Source organism: Melospiza georgiana, chromosome 23, assembly GCF_028018845.1.
Source record: "Melospiza georgiana isolate bMelGeo1 chromosome 23, bMelGeo1.pri, whole genome shotgun sequence".
Classification (NCBI taxonomy): Eukaryota; Metazoa; Chordata; class Aves; order Passeriformes; family Passerellidae; genus Melospiza; species Melospiza georgiana.
This window is the reverse complement of record NC_080452.1, coordinates 5,876,972-5,897,609: the sequence shown is the minus strand read 5'-3', so window position 1 is coordinate 5,897,609 and position 20,638 is coordinate 5,876,972. Positions and strand designations below refer to the sequence as shown.

The 20,638-nt window shown below is 52.3% G+C and overlaps 1 protein-coding gene across 1 annotated transcript in view; it reads right to left on the bottom strand.

Moving 5' to 3' along the window:
* Window positions 1-19,523, bottom strand: part of SLC6A17 (solute carrier family 6 member 17) — a 34,388-nt gene extending 14,865 nt beyond the window's left edge. The window contains exons 1-4 of the mRNA XM_058039825.1: window positions 19,151-19,523; window positions 8,646-9,065; window positions 2,761-2,918; window positions 1,263-1,389 (exon numbers count right to left, since the gene is read on the bottom strand). Of these exons, the coding sequence (XP_057895808.1) occupies window positions 1,263-1,389; window positions 2,761-2,918; window positions 8,646-8,931 (571 nt within the window). The 5' untranslated portion in view covers window positions 8,932-9,065; window positions 19,151-19,523. The remainder of the gene's footprint in view (window positions 1-1,262; window positions 1,390-2,760; window positions 2,919-8,645; window positions 9,066-19,150) is intronic.
* Between the last annotated feature and the right edge of the window lie 1,115 nt (window positions 19,524-20,638).

Sequence of the window (20,638 nt, the reverse complement as noted above, 5' to 3'; positions counted from 1 at the left end):
TCTTTTATGAAAAATCCTTTCCTTAGGATTTTTCCTCCTGAGAAGCTGGGAGGCCTCAGGACCAAAATGTAAACAATGGTTATCTGCTGCTGTGGAATGCAACAGGTGCATCTGTGATTGGTCTCATGTGGTTGTTTCTAATTAATGGCCAATCACAGTCAGCTGGCTCGGACAGAGCCTGAGCCACAAACGTTTGTTATCATTCTTCTTTGCTATTCTATTCTTAGCTAGCCTTCTGATGAAATCCTTTCTTCTATTCTTTTATCACAGTTTTAATGTAATATATATCATAAAATAATAAATCAGCCTTCTGAAACCTGGAGTCAGATCCTCATCTCTTCCCTCATCCTCAGACCCCTGTGAACACAGTCACAGAGATCTGCTGGAGGCAGCCAGAGAAGGGAGAGACACCTCTGGAAACTGAGGGGCAGAAATTTATGGGGCTCATTCTTAGCAGGGAAAAGAAGAGACAGGACATAAAACTACTGCTGGGTGAAAATGAGATGTTAAATACGGGGAGAGATGTTTTCATTTGCTATAAAACCTTTCAGAGAGTCCCAAGCTGATGCTCAGATGTTATAAAACCTCATTAGCTCCATCCATGTCTCAGTCAGGCAGTGGAGCAACCTCTGCCTGATTCTCTCTGCCTCCCTCCACGGTCCTGGGTCAGAGCCTGGCCTCAAGCACTGAGGCAGCCTGGAAATACCATCAGTGGGGACTCTGGATTGCCAAAGTGGCATCAAATCCCATTCTGGATACCCAAACTGGTATCAAATCCCATTCTGGATTCCCAAACCGGCATCAAATCCCATCAGTGGGGATTTGGGATTCTGGATTGCCAGAGTGTCATCAAATCCCATCAGTGGGGACTCTGGACTCCCAAACTGGTATCAAATCCCATCAGTGGAGATTTGGGACTCTGGATTCCTGAAGTGGCATCAAATCCCATCAGTGGGGATTCTGGGTCGACAAATTGGAATCAAATCCCATTCTGGATTCCCAAACTGGTATCAAATCCCATGAGTGGGGATTCGGGATTCTGGATTGACAAACTGGCATCAAATCCCATCAGTGGGGACAGAGAACACCAGAGACACTCATCCAACCCAAGGGGAGGTTCTTCACATGGTCAGTTGGACCAGAGAGGAACCTCTACCTGCTGTGGCCCCATGTTCTGCTGGGGTTGGTGACATGTCCCACAGGGTCCCAGAGCCTCCCTCGCCTGGTCCCTGCTCCCTCCCAGCCCATTCCCTGTGCCTCACCAGCCACCGAGCCGTTCCTTACGATGGGGCACTCGCTCCAGGGCAGGGGGTACTGGAAGGACTTGAAGAAGTAAAAGATGCTCCAGCCAATGATGACGTTGTAATAGAGACCAACAAAAAAACAGACCTGGAAGGGAGGAAGGAGGAGAACACAGCATCAAACCACAGGGCAGTGAAATGTGCCCAGAGCACTTCCGGGGCTGCTGGGATCCGGGGTGGGAGCATTCCAAAACCAGCCCCTGTCATAGACATCTTTTAATGAAAAATCCTTTCCTTAGGATTTTTCCTCCTCAGAAGCTGGGAGGCCTCAGGAACAAAGTGTTATCTGCTGCTGTGGAATGCAACAGGTGCATCTGTGATTGGTCTCGTGTGGTTGTTTCTAATTAATGGCCAGTCACAGCCCAGCTGGCTCAGACTCTCTGTCTGAGCCACAAACCTTTGTTATCATTCCATTCTATTCTTAGCTTAGCTAGCCTTCTGATGAAATCTTTTCTTCTATTCTTTTAGTATAGTTTTAATGTATTATATATAATAAAATAATAAATCAGCCTTCTGAAACATGGAGTCCGATCCTCACCTCTTCCCTCATCCTCAGACCCCGTGTGAACACCGTCACAAGCCCCTAGCCATGGGTGGAGCTGCAAAAACGCCTCTTGACCTCTCCAGCCTCCCCCTGGTGTTACAGGAGCTTCTTTGAGCCAGGTCTCATAAGCTCTTGGAGGTCTATTACTCACCCAAGATAGCTCAGCTACCTTTGGAGGCATAAAAATCAGCAGGCTGGCTCTTGTTGCAGTGTTGGAAACAAAAAGGTTTAATAAAAGGCAAAATAACAAACAGAAAAAAACTGAGCTAAGTGCAAGAGGTTCTTGCTCCTGGTAAAACACCTCACAAAAGCCATTTGTTTCTTTGTTCCCTTCTTTTTCTAGTAAATTGATTAGGTGAGACTTTTCAGCTCCTGTCAAACTGGCTATCCTTAAGTTTGAGGTGAAGTCCCCCAAGTCCTATGAGGTGTCTTTTCACCTAATCGGGGACAGAAACTTCTGGGGTCTTTTCCTTTTTGAGGAGACAAAGGATAATTTGTCACTCTGTCAACAAGGGGCCCATTCCTACACCCTGGGGCTGCTCGAGGTTTGCCTCACCCTGCAGACCCCGGGGTGGCCCTGGAGGGTCCTGGGGTGGGGCTTGAGAGTCCCCAGAGTGAGGCTTGAGGGTCCCCAGGGCTGGAGGGACCCCGGGTTGGCCCTGGAAGTTCTCTGGGGCTGGAGGGTCCCCAGGATGGGGCTGGAGGGTCCCCAGGGCACGGTTGGAGGGTCCCCTGAGTGAGGCTGGAGGGTCCCCAGGGCTGGAGACCCCTGGGGTGAGGTTTGAGGGTCCCCAGGAGTGGCCCTGGAAGTTCCCGGGCTGGCCCTGGAGAGTCCCCAGGGCTGGAGGGTCCCTGGGGTGGCCCTGGAAGGTCCCGGGGTGGCTCTGGAGGGTCTCAGGGCAGGGCTGTGCTCACCAGGCAGCTGGCATAGCCGATGCCCCCCAGGCGGGGGCAGATGTAGTTCCAGACGCCGATGCTGCCCCGGCGGATCCTCTGCCCCACGGCCAGCTCCAGGAAGAACAGGGGCAGCCCGATGATGATGAGCAGGACCAGGTAAGGGACCAGGTAGGCACCTGGAAGGGGAGAGAAAAGTCATTCCTGATTGATCTCCCTGCTCCGAGGACAGATGGACAAGCAGGGCAGAGCTGGGCAGGCTCTGCCTGGTCCATCACTTCATTTGCAAACAGCCTCAAGTTGTACCATGGAGGGTGAGATTGGATATGGGGACAAATTTCTTCATGGAAGGATGGTCAGGCACTGGCACAGGCTGTGCAGGGCAGCAGGGCAATCCCCATCCCTGCAAGGGCTTAAAAACCGTGTGGGTGTGCCAGCTGGGGACATGGGCTGGGGGTGGCCTTGGGCTGGGTTTATATTTGGACTCAATGATCTTAGAGAGGTTTTCCAACCTAAACGTTTCCATGGTTTTGTGGTCCAGGAATGCAGATCAGAGCTTGGCCTGAGGAGAAGCTGTGGAGAGGAAGAAACACACATGTGGAAGCAAAGGCTGTGGCATTCCCTGCCAGTGTGGATCATGTGGGATTGACCCCAAGGTCCCCAAGGACTCCCTGAATCCACACAGACAAATCTCCAATGTGTCCTGGATTGCAAAGCAATGTGCATTTCATTGCCATCTGTCAGAGATGAGGCAGTTATCTTCTGTTCATTGGGCAGTTTTCTTTATCTCTCCTACAGCCAATCCTCCCTCCAGATCTCTTCTGTTCATGGCCACTGAGTGTCCCTGCATGGCTGATAAGAACTACAGCATCCCATTGGGAGATGTGAGCCCAGAGGGAGGAGCCAAGCATTCCTACCCAGATATAATCTGGAGATTCTGCAACACCAGCACAGCTTCTGCACTGGATTGCCCAGAGGAACAGCAGCTGCCTCTTCTTCCCCTGCATCTTCAGAGGCAGAGACTGCACCTTTCTCCAGGATCCCTGCTCCAGCAGAACCAGCCCTGACACTGCAGGAGGGCTGAGCCACAATTCCAATGGGACTGCTGCCCACACCCTGACCCACAGGGTGTCAGGTTGGGTTCTGACTCTGGCAGTGTTGTTCTAGTGTACTGCATTGTTTATTTTATCCTTTTATTTTCTTTCTTAGTAAAGACCTGTTATTCCTGCTCCCATATTTTTGCCTGAGAGCCCCTTAATTTCAAATTTATAGCAATTCAGAGGGAGGGGGTTTACATTTTCCATTTCAGGTGAGGCTCCTTCCTTAGCAGACACCTGGCTTTCCAAACTGAGACACCATGTGCAAAGAGCCACCTCCATGAGCTGACCCCTCGGGACACAGCCACATTCCTGGAGCTGTCCTGTTCCCCCTGTCCCAACACATCCCCCTGGACGTCCCACATTCCCAGCAGCAGCATCCCCGTGCCATGTGCCACGCTGCATGGCGAAGGAGTGGAAACAACTCAGATTAAAACTCAATTAATGTCTGTCTGAGTGCTGGGGCTGGAGGAGCTGGTGGTTCCCGAAGCAGAAGCGATGACCGTAAGGGATGCGATGACTCACGCTGCAGCTCCTGCCTGAGGAACAGCTCCAGCTCCTGCCAGCAGCTCAGGAATGGCCTCAGGAGAATGTGCCCGGCTCCTGCAGGGTAGCAGAAGGTCCAAAGACAACCAAAATTCCCGCCTGGATTGACACTCCAGTGACAGCCACCACTGTCACAGACATCTTTTATGAAAAATCCTTTCCTTAGGATTTTTCCTCCTGAGAAGCTGGGAGGCCTCAGGAACAAAATGTAAACAATGGTTATCTGCTGCTGTGGAATGCAACAGGTGCATCTGGGATTGGTCTCATGGGGTTGTTTCTAATTAATGGCCAATCACAGTCAGCTGGCTCAGACAGAGAGTCCAAGCCACAAACCTTTGTTATCATTCTTTCTTTCCTATTCTATTCTTAGCCAGCCTTCTGATGAAATCCTTTCTTCTATTCTTTTAGTATAGTTTTAATATAATATATATCATAAAATAATAAATCAAGCCTTCTGAAACATGGAGTCAGATCACCATCTCTTCCCTCATCCTGGGACCCCTGTGAACACGGTCACACCCCACTCCCCAGGCCAGGCAGGACCTGGGCAGGGGGTGCTGCTCCAAGCAGGGACTCTGCAGAGAGAATCAGCCCCAGCACGGGTGGGGATGGTGTGTTAAAAATGGGGGCAGGGAGAGAAATTGAGTGTGGGAATCCACAAAATCAGAGGGGTTTGGGAAAGCTGCAAAAGGCCTCAGACACAGCAGAACTGAGATTAGAGCTAAGCAGCAGCCATGAGATTGGTCGGCAGAAAAATTATGCAAGAAGTAGAAAAGTAAGGACAAATAGAACAATGGTCTGTGGATTAATGCTTGTGTAGAATAACTCCCTCAGCTACAGAGAAGTGTATCTAGTGAGATATTAGTGAGTTCTAAGCTTAATAATGGAGCTCTGTGCATTGTGTTTTAAGGCTTACAAGCAGGTATTGTATTCGAAATAAGCAAGCATTGTTTTTACCACAGGTACCTGTGCTTATAGTGATTGGATAGAACTACTGTCAATATAGAATATATACTATATAGATATAAATACTGTCAATGTGCTTTTGCTTTGTGTGATTGGTCAAAAAACTACTAAAGTAAGTTGTAACATTAAGTTCTTTGTCTGCTGCCTGGGATGTGAGCTGGTGGCATCTTCCCATTGTCATAACCATGTAATGAGACTGATGCTGGAAAATAAAACAGCTCAAGGCACATTCCTAGCAATCCCATCCCATTTGTGATTTGTACATAGACCCCAGCTGGCAATATTGAGGTGCAGCAGCCCAGGATGAGTGGGAGGGTAAAAGGAGAGGCAGAGAGCAGAGCTGGAGCTCAGGGAAATTCAGGAAGGACCACGAGCATCCCATCTGTGCAACACTCTCCTGGCTATCTGACCCTACAGATGGGTGGATGTGAGGCAGATTCAGATGCAAATTTGTCCAGCATTGGAGATTTCCTTGCTGTGGTGCCTGTAAAGGTGAGCAGCAGCTCATGCCTGTGCAGCACCAGGGCAGAGCTGGCAGCCCGTTCTGGCTCCCGGCATGCCGAGTCCTGGGGATTTGGCTGCAGCCCATGCTGGCAGCAACAGCAGCCTCTCTCCCCCGCACACACCTGCTGGGGAACAGCAGGGAAAGCAGCCACAGCCACCGCATCCTGGAGCTGCTCAGAGCACCAGGAAAGCTCTGTCTGTCTGTCTGTCTGTCCGTCCCCCCCAAATGTCAGAGCATCGGGAGTAGGACGGTGGGGATGGATGGAGAGGAGAGATCTCTGCAGCCAGGGCTGGGAACTTGTGGGTTATTGCAAAGGGCCTGGGTGCAGGGCCCTGCTGGGAGCTGCCAGCCACAGCTGGGGCAGGGCTGAGAGAAGAGAGGGGCAGAGAGGATGAGAGGGTGAGAGAGTAAAAGGGGTAAAAGCGTAAAAGGCAAGTGCTAATAGACAAGAGCTAAGAGCTAAGAGAGCAAAGTTCCCGTTACAATACCATAAATCTTATGTGTTGAATATTCTAATTCTCACAAACCAATCTAGTACAAGATACAAATCCTATAGCATTTCCATACAGCCTATAAGAATCATTACATTACCACACTGTGTTACATTTTAAGCCCTAAAAACTCCTCTTTGGGCCCCTTCTGCCAAGCTGTAGGGTCTGCTCTGACCCTTGGGCCTGTCTGCAAGCAGAGGGTGTTGTTCCATCAAAAGGGGATCACCTTCAGCCAGCCACACCATTGTTTTCCAGCTGTTCAGTAACTGAGGTATCTCAAAGCTTGCTTTCATTTCAATCTCACTTATAGTTTCCATATTCTCAAAATCTTTTGCCAGGCAATCATATTTATAAGGCTTTCCTGTTTCATCTTCCTCAACACACAAACCCCTGCACTGCTCAGCTGAGGAAAAAAACCCCCAAATAACAGGACAGCAGAGAGCTCAGCCTAAGCTGAGGATTTTTCACTGAGTGCACTAATTATGGTTAATTACAGATTGCTGTGGCATGGGGAAACTGAAGCACAGCCGGTTTAATCCTTGCAGAGAAGAAGGATGCTGGTTCTCCAACCTCTGACTCTAAATCTGGTTTAAAAATCTCATTTAATGGGGAAATCTGGTTCTAAATATCCTTTAATGGGGAAATCTGGTTCTAAATCTCATTTAATGGGGAAAACTTTCCTAGCAATCAGAGGCCAGCTGTGTGATGAAGCCAGCAGGGCTGTGCTGACCCCTCCCGGCCCTGAATTTGGGGTGAACACCCATGAAGAGCTGTGCTTAGCCAAAACCAAGCCAAACTGAGCCAAGCAGGGCTCTGGGAGGTGCTGGGATGCAGGAGTCAGGCACTTCCAGCTCCATCCTGGATGGGGAGGGAAGGGAATGGGGCTGAGCAGCCCTGGGAGGGAGGGGAGTGCTGACTGCACTCACGAATGACTCATCCTGATGTGACACAGGAGATGTTTGAATTATTGAGGGCAGCTGCAGGGCTGGGGCCATGGTAAAAGATGGAGCACTGGGAACACAGAGAGGACAGGGGCACTGTCCTGGCTCCCTCCAATGGGACTGGGTTTGGATTAATAATGAGGAACCCACCCTCTCATTGGTGTCATGAAGGGTGGTGGGGCTCAGCACAGCTGGGAGAGACCTGACCCTCTGGGCTGCTCTGGGAAACCTGCTGGACAGACCTCAGCGGGTCAGAGAAAGAATTGAATAGATAAGGAAAAATAAACAACCTTGAAAACCAGAACCAAGGAATCGCAACTTCTTCCTTGGTCACACGGCTGGGAAAAAAGACTCTTTAATCCCTCAGGAGCCATTTCAGCAACACCAAACCCGAACCCATCCCTGCCGCATCTCTCACCTCCTCCATTCTTCTGACGTGTCTGGCACTTCCCCATTATTGTAAATAAAGTACGCGTAGTTCTTAGTATAAAGAACTAGAACCACCCCAAGGGCAGTCACTGTGCCACAACCCAACCTGCTGGACAGATCTCAAAGAGTGGAATAGATAAGGAAAAATAAACAACCCTAAAAACCTGAGCTGAGGAATCTCAACTTCTTCTTTGGTCACAGGGCTGGGAAAAAAGACTCTTTAATCCCTCGGGGGCCATTTCAGCAACACCAAACCCAAGACCATCCCTGCCCCATGTCTCATCTCCTTCATTCTTCTGGCAGAGGTAGGGTAAATAAAGGTAAATAAAGTACACATAGTTCTTAGTATAAAAAACTAACACCACCCCAAGGGCAGTCAGTGTGCCACAAACCAACCTACCGGACAGATCTCAGCAGGTCGGGTTGAGGTCAGAGAAAGAATGGAATACATAAGAGAAAATAAACAACCTTGAAAACCAAAACCGATGAATCTCAACTTCTTCTGTCGTGGGGTTGGGAAAAAAGACTTTAATCCCTCAGGAGCCATTTCAGCAACACAAAATCCTAGCCCATCCCTGCCCCATCTCCATTGTTCTGGCAGAGGTAGGGGAAGCACCAGATGTTGCTGGCACTTCCCCATTATTGTAAATAAAGTACAGGTAGTTCTTATTATAAAGAACTAACACCACCCCAAATGGCAGTCACTGTGCCACAACCCAACCTGCTGGACAGATCTCAGTGGGTCAGAGAAAGAATGGAATAGATAACAGAAAATAAACCTTGAAAACCAGAGCTGAGGAATCTCGACTTCTTCTGTCACGGGGATGGGAAAAAGACTCTTTAATACCTCAGGAGCCATTTCAGCAACACCAAACCCGAGCCCATCCCTGCCCCATTTCAAACCCCGAGCCCATCCCTGCCCATGTCTCACCTCCTCCATTCTTCTGGCACAGGTAGGGGAAGCGCCAGACGTTGCCCAGCCCCACAGAGTAGCCGATCTGCGCCAGGATGTACTGCAGCTTGCTGTTCCACGCCGGCCGGTTCTCCCCCTCCAGGTCCTCATCCCCCTCCTTCTGCTTGTCCCACGCGTCCCCTGTCACGTTGAGGACGCTGCGTTTGTAGTCCACGGGCTCCTGGTGGGCCAGCAGGTCGGCCACCGACTCGGTGACATGCTCGCTGCTGTGCTCCCGCTGCGTCACCTTGCTGTTCTTCGGCATCGGGGCGGCCCCGCAGCGGGATCGGGCACGGAGGAGGAGGAGGAGGAAGAGGAGGAAGAGGAGGAAGGTCCTGCAGGGAGCAGCACAGAGGGGGAGCTACAGCTCGGGCCTCACCTCCTCTTCATCAGCAGGACCTGTGTGGGGAAAGGGTCAGCCAGGGTCAGTTGGGTTTGGCTTATCTGCAGTGGTACGGCGGGAAGGGCAGCACCAGGAGAGAAGGGTGAACATCCCCTGTGACTGGGACCTGGAGCACCAGGAGAGAAGAAGGGTGTCCACCACTGTGAGCTGGTGGGAATGGCAGCACTCTGAGAGAAAGGTGTCCACCCCCTGTGAGCTGGGACCTACAGCACCCAGAGAGAAGGGTGTCCATTCCCTGTGGTTTGGGACCTGCAGCACCTGGAAAGAAGGGTGTCCATCCCTGCAGCACCCAGAGAGAAGGGTGTCCATCCCTGCAGCACCAGAAGGGAAGGGTGTCCATCCCCTGTGGTTTGGGACCTGGAACACCAGGAGAGAAAGGTGTCCACCCCCTGTGAGCTGGTGGGACCTGCAGCACCCAGCGAGAAGGGTTCCCCTGTAAGGAGAGAAGGAATTTCCTGTGATTTGGGAAACCTGCAGCACCAGGAGGGAAGGGTGGCCATCCCTTCATGTCTTGGGACCGGCAGCAGCAGGAGAGAAGGGCATCCATCCTCTGTGTCTGGGACCTGCAGCTCTCAGAGAGAAGGGTGTCCACCCCTTTGATTTGGGACCTTCAGCTCCAGTAGAGAAAGGTGTCCATCCCCTTTGAGCTGGTGGGACCTGCAGCACCCAGAGAGAAGGGGTCCCCTGTGAGGAGAGAAGGAATTCCCTGTGATTTGGGACCTGCAGCACCAGGAGAGAAATGTGTCCATCCCCTGTGATTTGGGACCTGCAGCACCAGGAGAGAAGGGTGTCAATCCCCCATAACTTGGGACATTCAGCTGAACCTGGAGGGTGTCCAGCTCCAGGAATGATGGACCAGGAGCAACGTTCTGGTTGAGAATTAGAGAGTACCAGGATGGTATGGGTTGAAGGGACCTTAAAGCTCATCCAAGCCCACCCCTGCCATGGGCAGGGACACCTTCCATGGACCAGGGACACCATCCATGGACCAGGGACACCTTCCATAGACCAGGGACACCATCCATGGACCAGGGACACCTTCCATGGACCAGGGACACCTTCCATGGACCAGGGACACCTTGCATGGACCAGGGACACCATCCACTGTCCCAGACTGCTCCAAGCCCCATCCAGCCTGGCCTTGGACACTTGCAGGGATCCAGGGGCAGCCACAACTGCTCTCATCCCTGGAGAAATGGAGAAGAGCCTCCTGTGTCCCAGAGAGAGGAGTTTCCCTGTGCTCCAGGGGACAGTGACAGGTGATGACAGGTCACATCCCTGTGACACCTCCAGCCCAGCAGCTGAACCTCACAAGGCCTGACACCAAACCCAGCCTCTGCCCTGCCTGTCCTGCTCCCTCCCCTCCTGACCATCAGCACAGCCCCAGCTTCGCTCCATGACAGCTTGGGAGCACTCAGGGCACGGTGACACATGCCCAGGCTATCTCTGCATCCCAGAAAGTTATCAGGAGTGACTGAAAAGCCTTGGAGCCTGATGCTCAATCTCCCCAGGCAGCTTTACAGCAGATAACAGCTGCAAAAACAGCAGCAGCCAAGGCAAAGCCATCACCCCTGGCACCTTCACTTCCCCAGCCTTCAGTGTGGGTCAGGAGGAGCAATCCTGCACAGAAGCACCTCAGGAGATGCCCAGAATCCAACCCAGCCCTGCAGATTTCCCCCCTGCCTCAGAAATCTTGGGTTCATTGTGGAAATCTGCTCCACTGGGCTGGGGATCCCCAAACTGGGAAAGCACCATGTCCTTTCTCTCCATACTGGGAGCACTGGGGTCAGATGGGGCAGAGACTGGACCCAAACTGGATCATGGTGCAATATCAGCTGGGGAGGAAAACACAGAACTGCCACAATAAATCCCTCAGCTTGGAGAAGGGACCCTCCTGAAGAGCTGCACTCTCCTCTTTGCTGTCCTCTCCATCTCTGCTCCCAGGGGACACCAGGCTGGTGCCTGGGCCATGGTGGTGCTCTGCTCCCAGACCTGACCCACCCCAGCTGGGTGCAGTACCACCTCTTCCCACCCTGGGGGCTTTTCCAGAGCCATTCCCAGCTCTTCTCTCCTGTTATAAGTAAAAAATCTGCCTTTTTTTTTTTTTTTTTTTTTTTTTTTAGAAAAAAAAATGGTTGCAGAGTGAAACCAGTGCTGCCAAGGTGAAGTTCTACCTGTTTTTTTGTTATTGTAACCATCAGTCATTTTCATTAAATGCTCCTTTTGTATCAATATAGCCCTGCTTGGGGCTAAGTTGGTGGTTCTTCTCCCCAGATGGGTGAGAGGCGGGGACATAAGAGAGAATGCAAAATAACCTCGGGACCAGCATGCCATGAGAAGCTACCCCACCAAACTTACCGAAAAGACCCCAAAAACAATGAGCCAACACAGAATTAAGAGATCAGAGTGATGTCTGGACATAAGGAACAGAGTGCTGAGCCTGCAGAGATGCCGAGAACCTTTGTTGTCCCTCATCCTGAGCAAAGACCTCAGCTGGAACCAAGACCACAAGACTGGAAAACCCAAAAGCTGTAACACAGGGTATATCCCCGCTGTTTTCATGAGGATGGGACCCTCAGCTCTGCCCTTTAGTGGATAAAGCTGCACATACCTCCTGCTACGAGTCACCCTGGGAGCAGCGATGGAGAAGCTGCAGATCCGTCGAGCTTCCCAACCTTGAGCTGATCACTTTTAATAAAGGCATTAAAAGGAGAAAAAGCCTCCTGCCCTGTTTATTTCATCTCCTCTTGGGCATTTTTTGCTCCAGCTCAGCCCACAATCCCATCCCTATTCAGGGCAGTGGGTTCAGCCCAGGCAGCAAAGCCCATCAGCCAAGCACCGGGAGCAGGAAACCTCCCCCTCAGCCACCCTCACCTCGGTGTTTTCTCACCCTTGTCGGAAGTTCCCCCTTTGCCAGGCCCTGTTCCTATATGAAAAAAAATAAAAAAATTAAAAAAATCTATTTTCAACTGTCGGCTGCATCCGTTGCCAGGCAACCATCTCGGCTCCACATCTTTCCTGGATCCGGCTCCTCCGGAGAAGCCGCTTGAGTTATTTTGTCGAGGCCAGGCCAGCGATGTTTAATTTCCTAACGAGGGCTCATTCACAGCAGCCGCTCGCTGCTCGATCGTGGCAATTACCGGCACGTGGCTGCCCGGGGCTGGAGCATCCTCAGCCGGCTGGGGATGGGCGCGGAGCGCGGCCAGGGCACCACCCGGCAGCCAGGAAAGGGCAGGATTCCCATCAGCGCTGGGTTTGTGCAGAGCTGGATAAATCACCCACGGGCTGCTCGCTGCTCCCTGTCTGCTCAGCAGCTCCTGCAGAGCACCAGGAGGGCTTGGGGTTCCAGTAGCTCTTAGGATTCTCTGAAGTTTCTCTTTAGGACCCATAAAATATCTCTTTAGGACCTCTAAAGTATCTTTTTAGGATCACAAAAATATCTCTTTAGGATCTCTAAAGTCTCTCTGTAGGATTCTCTAAAGTTTCTCTTTAGGATCTGTAATGTTTCTCTTCAGGATCCCTAAAATATCTCTTTAGGATCCCTAAAGTATCTCTTTAGAACTTCTAAAATATCTCTTTAGGATACCTAAAGTTTCTCTTTGGGATCCCTAAAGTATCTCTTTAGAACCCCTAAAATACCTCTTTAGGATCCCTAAAGTATCTCTTTAGGATACTTAAAGTATCTCTAGGATCTCTAAAATATCTCTTTAGAACCCCTAAAATATCTCTTTAGAACCCCTAAAATATCTCTTCAGGATCCCTAAAGTTTCTCTTCAGGATCTCTAAAGTATCTCTTTAGGACCCCTAAACATCTCTTTAGGATCCCTAAAGTTTCTCTTTGGGATCCCTAAAATATCTCTTTAGGATCTCTAAAATATCTCTTTAGGATCTCTAAAGTTTCTCTTGAGAACCCCTAAAATATCTCCTGAGGACCCCTAAAATATCGCTTTAGGACCTCTAAAATATCTCCTTAGAATCTCTAAAGTTTCTCTTTAGGATTAGGGAGAGAGCCAAGAAGATCCAGGACATGCTGGCCAAGCCCCCAGAGTACAGTGACCCACAGTGAGGGCACCCAAAGAGCTTTTTGGGGACACCCCAAGCCCTGGGAGATGCCAGCTGCAGGGTAGGTGGTGCTGAGCCAGGGGTCAGCACAGACCCCACAGCATCCCTGTGGATCCCAGCCTGTTCCTCTCCTCAGTTTAGGTCCCCCCAAGTTGTTCTGAGGAGCTGGGAGGCACCAGGACACAGATCCTGAAAGAGCAGGGTCCTTCCAGCACCCACAAAACCTCAGAAGTTCTCAGAGCCTTGGGAACATTGCTGTCTGGGGTGTCCTCCAAAGGATCTGGGAGAGGAGCAGGGTCCTCCCAGCACCTACAAAGCCCCAGAGCCTTGGAGGACACTCCAGACAGCAATGTTCCCAAAGGATTTGGGGGATCAGCAGGGTCCTTCCAGCACCCACAAAGCCCCAGATGCTCTCAGAGCCTTGGAGGACACTCCAGACAGCAACATTCCCAAAGGATTTGGGGGCTCAGCAGGGCTGCTTTAATGGGATGGAGATGGGCTCTCCAAACATTAGCAGGAGGGTGAAGGACAGGTACAAGTCTTCCCGTCCATGCTCAAGCTGAATTAGAGGGGAAAATCGAGCAGAAATCCAGATCCTGCTCCTGGCATGGCTCTGGCAGTGCCCCGTGGCTGCTTTGGGGAGTTCTGCTGTGTCCCCACGCCTCAGCCCCAGCCTGAGATCCTGGCAGAGACCCCAGCTGGAGGAGAGAGGATCATTCCCGATTCCATGAGCACACCCAGCCTTCTCCATGCCCATCCCTGCTGGGAATGGGAGATGAGCCCAGGCAGAGCCTGCACGAAGCCACCAGCCCACACAGACAGGAACAGGGCCCAGGGAAAGCCAGGTCAGCAGGGCTCTTCCTCCTCATTTCCTCAGCTTTCTGCACCAGCCCCGAGGGCTGCACCCTCAAACGAAAAAGCACAGCCCAAATCCATCTGAGAAAGGTATTTCTGCACATTCCTTTGGTAGGAAAAGGGAATTTAATCAAAAAATCATCTGCCAAAAATAACAACCACCCTGTGAGAAAGACAAGGCAGATCAGCTGACGAGCAGGAGCTTTCCGGGCTGGAGCGAGATAGAAAACCCTTGTCACTGACAGATGGAGATTCAGCTTGTTTACTTAGTCCCCATGACCTTAATTTTCTTAAATGTGCATTTTTTCCTCTCTCTTTAGAAGACAGATTAGGGTCTTTGAGAGCCCATGGCTTGCAAGAACCTCACTTGTGCTGCCAGACCAGGGCTGCCTTTGCACCCACAGCTTTGCCCAGGTAAAACCAGCACTGGTGGCACCCAGCTGGAGAGGGAACGTGGCTTTTGTCACAGCAGGACCCTGGAAAGGACCAGTTTGTGCTGCAGGCATTACAAGGGGAGGGAATAACTCACCTCATCCTGCTCCATGTCCCTGAGTGCGTCCTTGAATGGGATTCCCACTTCCCTGGTCCCAGTGGAAACCTTCACATGGAACTCATCAGACAGCAAACACCATTCCCTGAGCCCTGAGCACCATTCCACCATTCCCTGAGCCCTGGGCTGAGTCCAGGGCTCCTGCTGGCACAAAGTGAGAGTCCCCATCCATGCCCAGGTGGCACAGGGTGACCCCAACTACCTCCTCCCTTTCGACTGGTGTGGGAACCACCACAGCAGCAGATCCAAGGCACTGGGGACTGGTTTGCCACGGGACAAACTGGATTTAACCCACCAGGGGAAGGGCAGGGATGGAGAAGCTCCTGCCTTGTCACACCCAGGGGTTTAATCCTTGCTCAGAGCTTCCCATTGGTCCCAAAAGCAGCCATGGAGAAAATCTGATTTTTTCGGTGCTATTTGGGGTGAGTGAAGATTCCCCATACCCCCAGCCCTGACAGCAGCATCACCAAAGGTCAGGGGAGGAGGGAAGCTCCTGCCTTGTCACACCCAGGGGTTTAATCCTGCTCAGAAGCTTCAAACAATCCCAAAAGCAGCCATGGGGAAAAGCTGCTTTTTGGGGTGCTATTTGGGGTGAGTGAAGATCCCCTAGACCCCCAGCCCTGACAGCTGCATCACTAAGGGTCAGGAGAGGAGGGAACCTCCTACCTTGTCACACCCAAGGGTTTAATCCTGCTCAGAAGATCTCAACAATCCCAAAAGCAGCCATGGGGAAAAGCTGCTTTTTGGGGTGCTATTTGGGGTGAGTGAAGACTCCCCACATCCCCAGTATCGCTAAGGGTCAGGAGAGAAGGAAAGCTCCTGCCTTGTCACACCCAGGGGGTTTAATCCTTGCTCAGAGCTTCCCATTGATCCCAAAAGCAACCATGGAGAAAATCTGATTTTGGGGTGCTATTTGGGGTGAATGAAGACCCCCCAGACCCCCAGCCCTGGCAGCGGCATCACCAAGGGCCAGGGGAGGAGGGAGGCTCCAGGCCACGTGTCCTGGCTCTGCCCATCCTTGCTTTCTTGGGAAGGCAGCTGGGGAGCAATAACAGGCTGGAAATGTGTCAGCAAAGCTTTCAGCTGGGCCTGGGAGAGCAGGGGAAGGCAGGGAGGAGATGGGGATTTACAGCAGAGACAAGGAGAGCAGCAAACGTGCTCCGGGTCCAAATGATGGGGTGCAGGGGAATCTCTCCACTCCTGTGTCCAAATTCTACATTTATCCCTCATTTGGGTCCAGAAAGGAGAAACTGAGGCAGGAAAAGCCACAAGATGAGATTGGGTGAATTAAAAATGAGCATTTCAAGCCCTGGGGACTCTGCTGGTGCCTCCCTGCCCCAGCATTAGCATTTCTCCCCCTTCAGCTTGCACAGAAATCCCCCAGAGCTCCTAAAGGAGAGGGCAGAGATGCTCCTGGTGCAGCACCCAGCTCAGCAGGCCTGGGAAGCTCCAGCTCACCCCATCAAGGTCACAGAGCAGGGAAAGGAGGGAGGAGTGGGGACAGAGGAGCCGAGGGATTTCGGGAGGTGGAAATCTACTCTCAGCTCGGGGCTGGGAGAGCTGAGCATCAATTTGCAGCTCCTGACACACACACAGAGCCAGGGAAATGCTGCACCCAGGGCAAGGCTGCTCAGTGAGGAGGGGAGCCTGGCCCAGGGAGGAGAAGGGACAGATCCAAGGTCACCAAGGAGCAGAGGAGGAGGAAGGAGCACGGATCCCTCCTGTCCTCCCTCTGTGCTGCACAGCCAAGGGCCAAGGGAAGGAGACCAGGATGCTCATCCCACTTTGGTCCAAATCATGAGAAAACCATCTCCAGGCCCCTTCCTGCTGCTCCCTGAGGTCAGGGGAGCCTCTGTGCTGCGGTGGGGATGGCCCTGGCAGAGCTGCTCATTTGGGAAGCATCCTGCTCCTCCAAGCCACAGGAAACCAAGGGCAGGGCCCTCCCAGCACATCCAAACTTCTCTTCAAAGCCCCAGGGAGAGATTCCTGCCCAAGGCAGAGTTTTTGCAGCTCTGCCCATCCCTGCCCTGCTCTGAGGACTTTCCCACAGCCTCCACCACTCCAACCTCCCTTTTCCACCAGAGAGACTGGTCCAAGACACCTCCATCTTAAATCTGCTCCTCCTTGCCCGGCCTGTCGCTCCTTGGAAGAAGGGTTTTCCATCTGGGGTCACTGGGGTTGCTCCCATTGTCCCCTCGTTAAAACGAGCCCTGCTAATGTGTGGAAGGGACACAGGGTGACACAGTGCCACCAGGAAAGGATGCAGGGTGACACAGTGCCACCAGGAAAGGACACAGGGCGACACAGTGCCACCAGGACTGTCCCCTCCTCACACCCACCCCTGGGGAGGCACAAACTGCAGCTGGGGTCGGTGTCAGAAGGTGACAGAGCACGGGAAGCACCCCAGGGCTGGCTGGGGTTGAAGGCAGCCCAGCCTCTCACATTTCCCCCCCGAGCTGGAACCGCCCCTCGTCCTTCCCTTCCCGCTTTAGCATCGTGACACAGGAGAGCTGATGAATCAGAGCTGCCCCCGCTTCTGTCTTACACCCACCCCGCTGGCTGAGAGCGCCCAGATGTTATAAATATCCCAAATTCCTCTCCAGAAATCAGGGCTGGGGCTGCACCAGCTCTGCCCAGCCCAGGCGGGTCTGTCCCACCTCAGAGGGACACGGCTGTGACCCAACAGCAACTCTTTGTCCCCAGGAGGTGCCAAGGAACCTCCAGATGGGCTTTGCTGGTGGATCACAGGAGGAGCAGCCCCGGGTCCAGAAAGGAGAAACTGAGGCAGGAAAAGCCACAAGATGAGATTGGGTGAATTAAAAATGAGCATTTCAACCAGGTGGGTCTGTCCCACCCCAGAGGGACATGACTGTGACCTTACAGTGACCAGGAGGTGCCAAGGAACCTCCGGATGGGTTTTGCTGATGGGTCATGAGAGGAGCAGCCCCGGCACTCGGGATTGTCACGAAGCTGTGAGCTCATGGGTTCATGGGCTTAGGGCTCCTTTCATGTCTCATTCTTTGAGCTCATGGGTTCATGGGCTTAGGGCTCCTTTCATGTCTCATTCTTTGAGCTCATGGGTTCATGGGCTTAGGGCTCCCTTCATGTCTCATTCTTTGAGCTCATGGGTTCATGGGCTTAGGGCTCCTTTCACGGCTCATTCTGTGAACTCATGGGTTCGTGGGCTTTAGGGCTCCTTTCATGTCTCATTCGGCAGCATGAAAACACACACAGCTGCAATAACGTGACACCAGAGCAAAGGCAACCATCATATGATCCCTTCAGGGCTGGTTTGATTCACCAGATGATCGTTTTCCACTTAGACCTCAGCGATCCTTTGTAACTCACCCACTTCCAGCCAAAGGTTACTGAACGAGCCCCAAACCAGCCGAGATTTACCCTAAAAAGCAACGAAAAGGCAGCACCCAAAGCCCGCCCTGATTGCTGCTTTTCCCCGTTGTAATTCATGGAGCTGCTGCTACGTTTGTAAACAAACAAACCCAAACCCAGCCTGGGATGGGGTAAAAGCAGGGCTGCTCCTCCCAAGGCAGTGATTTCACCTGGACGTGGGCAGGTCAGCATCTGATTCGGGGTGAATCTGATCCTCGTGACTCCAGCTCTGCTGGAACTCCAGATTTCTCTGCAAGCCTCAAGTAGCAGTGGAGTCACTCCAGATTTAAGCTGAACCCTTTTATCCCTGCTGGTTTCAGCAGAGCCGTCTCCATTCCATCCCAGTGGACAGCTCAGACCCACATTTTATTTCCCTGGGAGCAGTCACAGCCCCAGCCAGGTTCCTTGACCTAGTCCTGACACCTCTGGAGGAATATTCACAAGGAACTCTCCACCCTGCCGAGAATAGCTCAGCTGCCGCCCTGCTCCGGGTTTTTTTCCTCCCAAGACCAGAAATAGTTACATCAGCTCCTGATGGATTGGAAGCTCAGGTGCTTCAGACACAAGGCGTGATCCAGGGAGCAGCATTTCACCTTCTGGGTCCTCTACAAAGAGCTGGGAGCAGATTCCTCAGCTGCTTTGAGCCCCACATTGCCGGAGTGATGGAAATTTGGACCAGCCCAAAAAACACACCTTTGGGTTTATCCAGCGTGCACAGAGGGCTCCCCACACCCAATCCTGGGAATTTCACCAGGAAATTCCCATTTCCTGGTGAAAAGGACGCCAAACCCCGTTTTCTACCTCAAACCAAACACTCAAGGAAGAGCACAAAAATAAAAGAAGGGACAAATCCCCCCCACACCACCACCACTCCAGGGACCAGGACTGAAATATTCATTGCAGCCCAACGCTTTCTCCTCTCCCAATGTTATCGTCAAGGTCAACCTGGAGGCTGCATTCCCACCCATCCTCACACGGGATGAGCCCCCCACAGCAGCAGGAGCCGGGCAGGCACCCAGATCCAACCCGGGCCGTGCCCCCCCAGCCCCTGGAGTGCCCCCAAATGTCCCCCCAGCCCCGGATGCCAGCACCCCGAGGGCCACGCCTGATGCCTCCAGGCTGGGCTGTCCCCTCCATTAACCTCACCCAGGTCCTGAGCATCTTTTCCCCGCTGGGGAGGGGGCACCAGGGCGGGCAGGGCGGGGATGAGGGGAGCATCCTCACCTCGGCGCTGCGGCGGCTCCTTGGGAGGATAAAACCAACCCGATTCCAGGAGAAATTCGCCCGATCCCGGAGGAAACAGCGCAAAATCCGGCAGGAATCACCAGGGGAGAGTGCGGGCGGAGGGAGGTGGCAGGGAGCCGGGCAGACGGGAGCGGCAGCGGCCGGGAACGGCGGGCAGGGCTCGGGAAGGGCTCCCGGGGGATGCTCCGAGGTGCCGGCGGCTCCGCTCCGCTCACGGTCCCCGCCCGCCCCGCCGCCGCCGCCCGGTGGATGCGCGCTGGGCTCGCCCGGCCCCGCCGGAGGGAGGCAACTCCGAGCGGCTCCCGGGAAATCAGCGGAGAAACGGGATAGAAAATTTAAAATAAGAGAGAAATTATAAAAGAAAAAAAAAAAAAAATCAGCGCGAAGGGACACGCAGCCCCTGACGCAGGCTTGAGTCACCAGCGCTGCGCGTCAAAGCTGGGGTGCCCGGCCACCCCCCCTGCAACGAGGGAGGCTCTGGCAGGCGAAAAAAAAGTAGCGTCGAGTCCTGACACAAAGGGGTGGGTCTGGTTTTGCTGTGGGGAAAAGAAAATCCCTTTAAAATGGCCCTGCTGGCTGCTGCTTCCCCTGGGGGAGGGAGGGTTTGGGGGGTTTGGGAGCCCCTTTGCCCTGATTTATTGTCAGAGATTTGCAGGGTGGTTTGAATTGGATGGGACTTTGATGATCACCTCGTCCCAGCCCTACCATGGCAGGGACACCTTCACTGTCCCAGGTTGGTCCAAACCCCATCCAGCCTGGCCTTGGGCACTGCCAGGGATCCAGGGGCAGCCCCAGCTGCTCTGGGCACCTGTGCCAGGGCCTCAGCACCCTCACAGAGAAGGATTTTTCCCAAAAATCTAATCTAAACCCGCTATATTTCATTATTTGAAAGAGGTTTTTCATATCTCTTTTATTATTTGGTGTTTCAGAGGATTTTCTTTGGCTGGGCCCGCACGGGAGGGAGCAGGAGCAGTGGCCAGGCCCCAAATTCTGCTCCCCTCACTCAGGTGTGAATCCTTCAGCTGCCCCTTCAGCGTGAGGGTGCTCAGTGCTGGTGCTGAGCCCAGGGACACTCGGGGAGCCCAGAGCCAGCCCTGGGCTCAGGGGACACCACAGCCCTGGGCACAGCAGTTCCCCTGCCAGGGGAGCCCAGGAGCAGCCCTGGCCTGATGGGCTGAGCTGGGGGCAGCCAGCTCTGAGATATTGCAGATTTTTGCATTTATTACAGAATAATTTATATTGATTTATATTTATAATTTATAATATTTGTGTATTTATATTTATATTATAGTATGTTCAATTCATAATATATGTATATGTATCTGTATCTGTATATGTATATGTATATGTATATTTGTATTTATATTTATATTTATATTTATATTTATATTTATATTTATATTTATATTTATATTTATATTTATATTTATATTTATATTTATATTTATATTTATATTTATATTTATA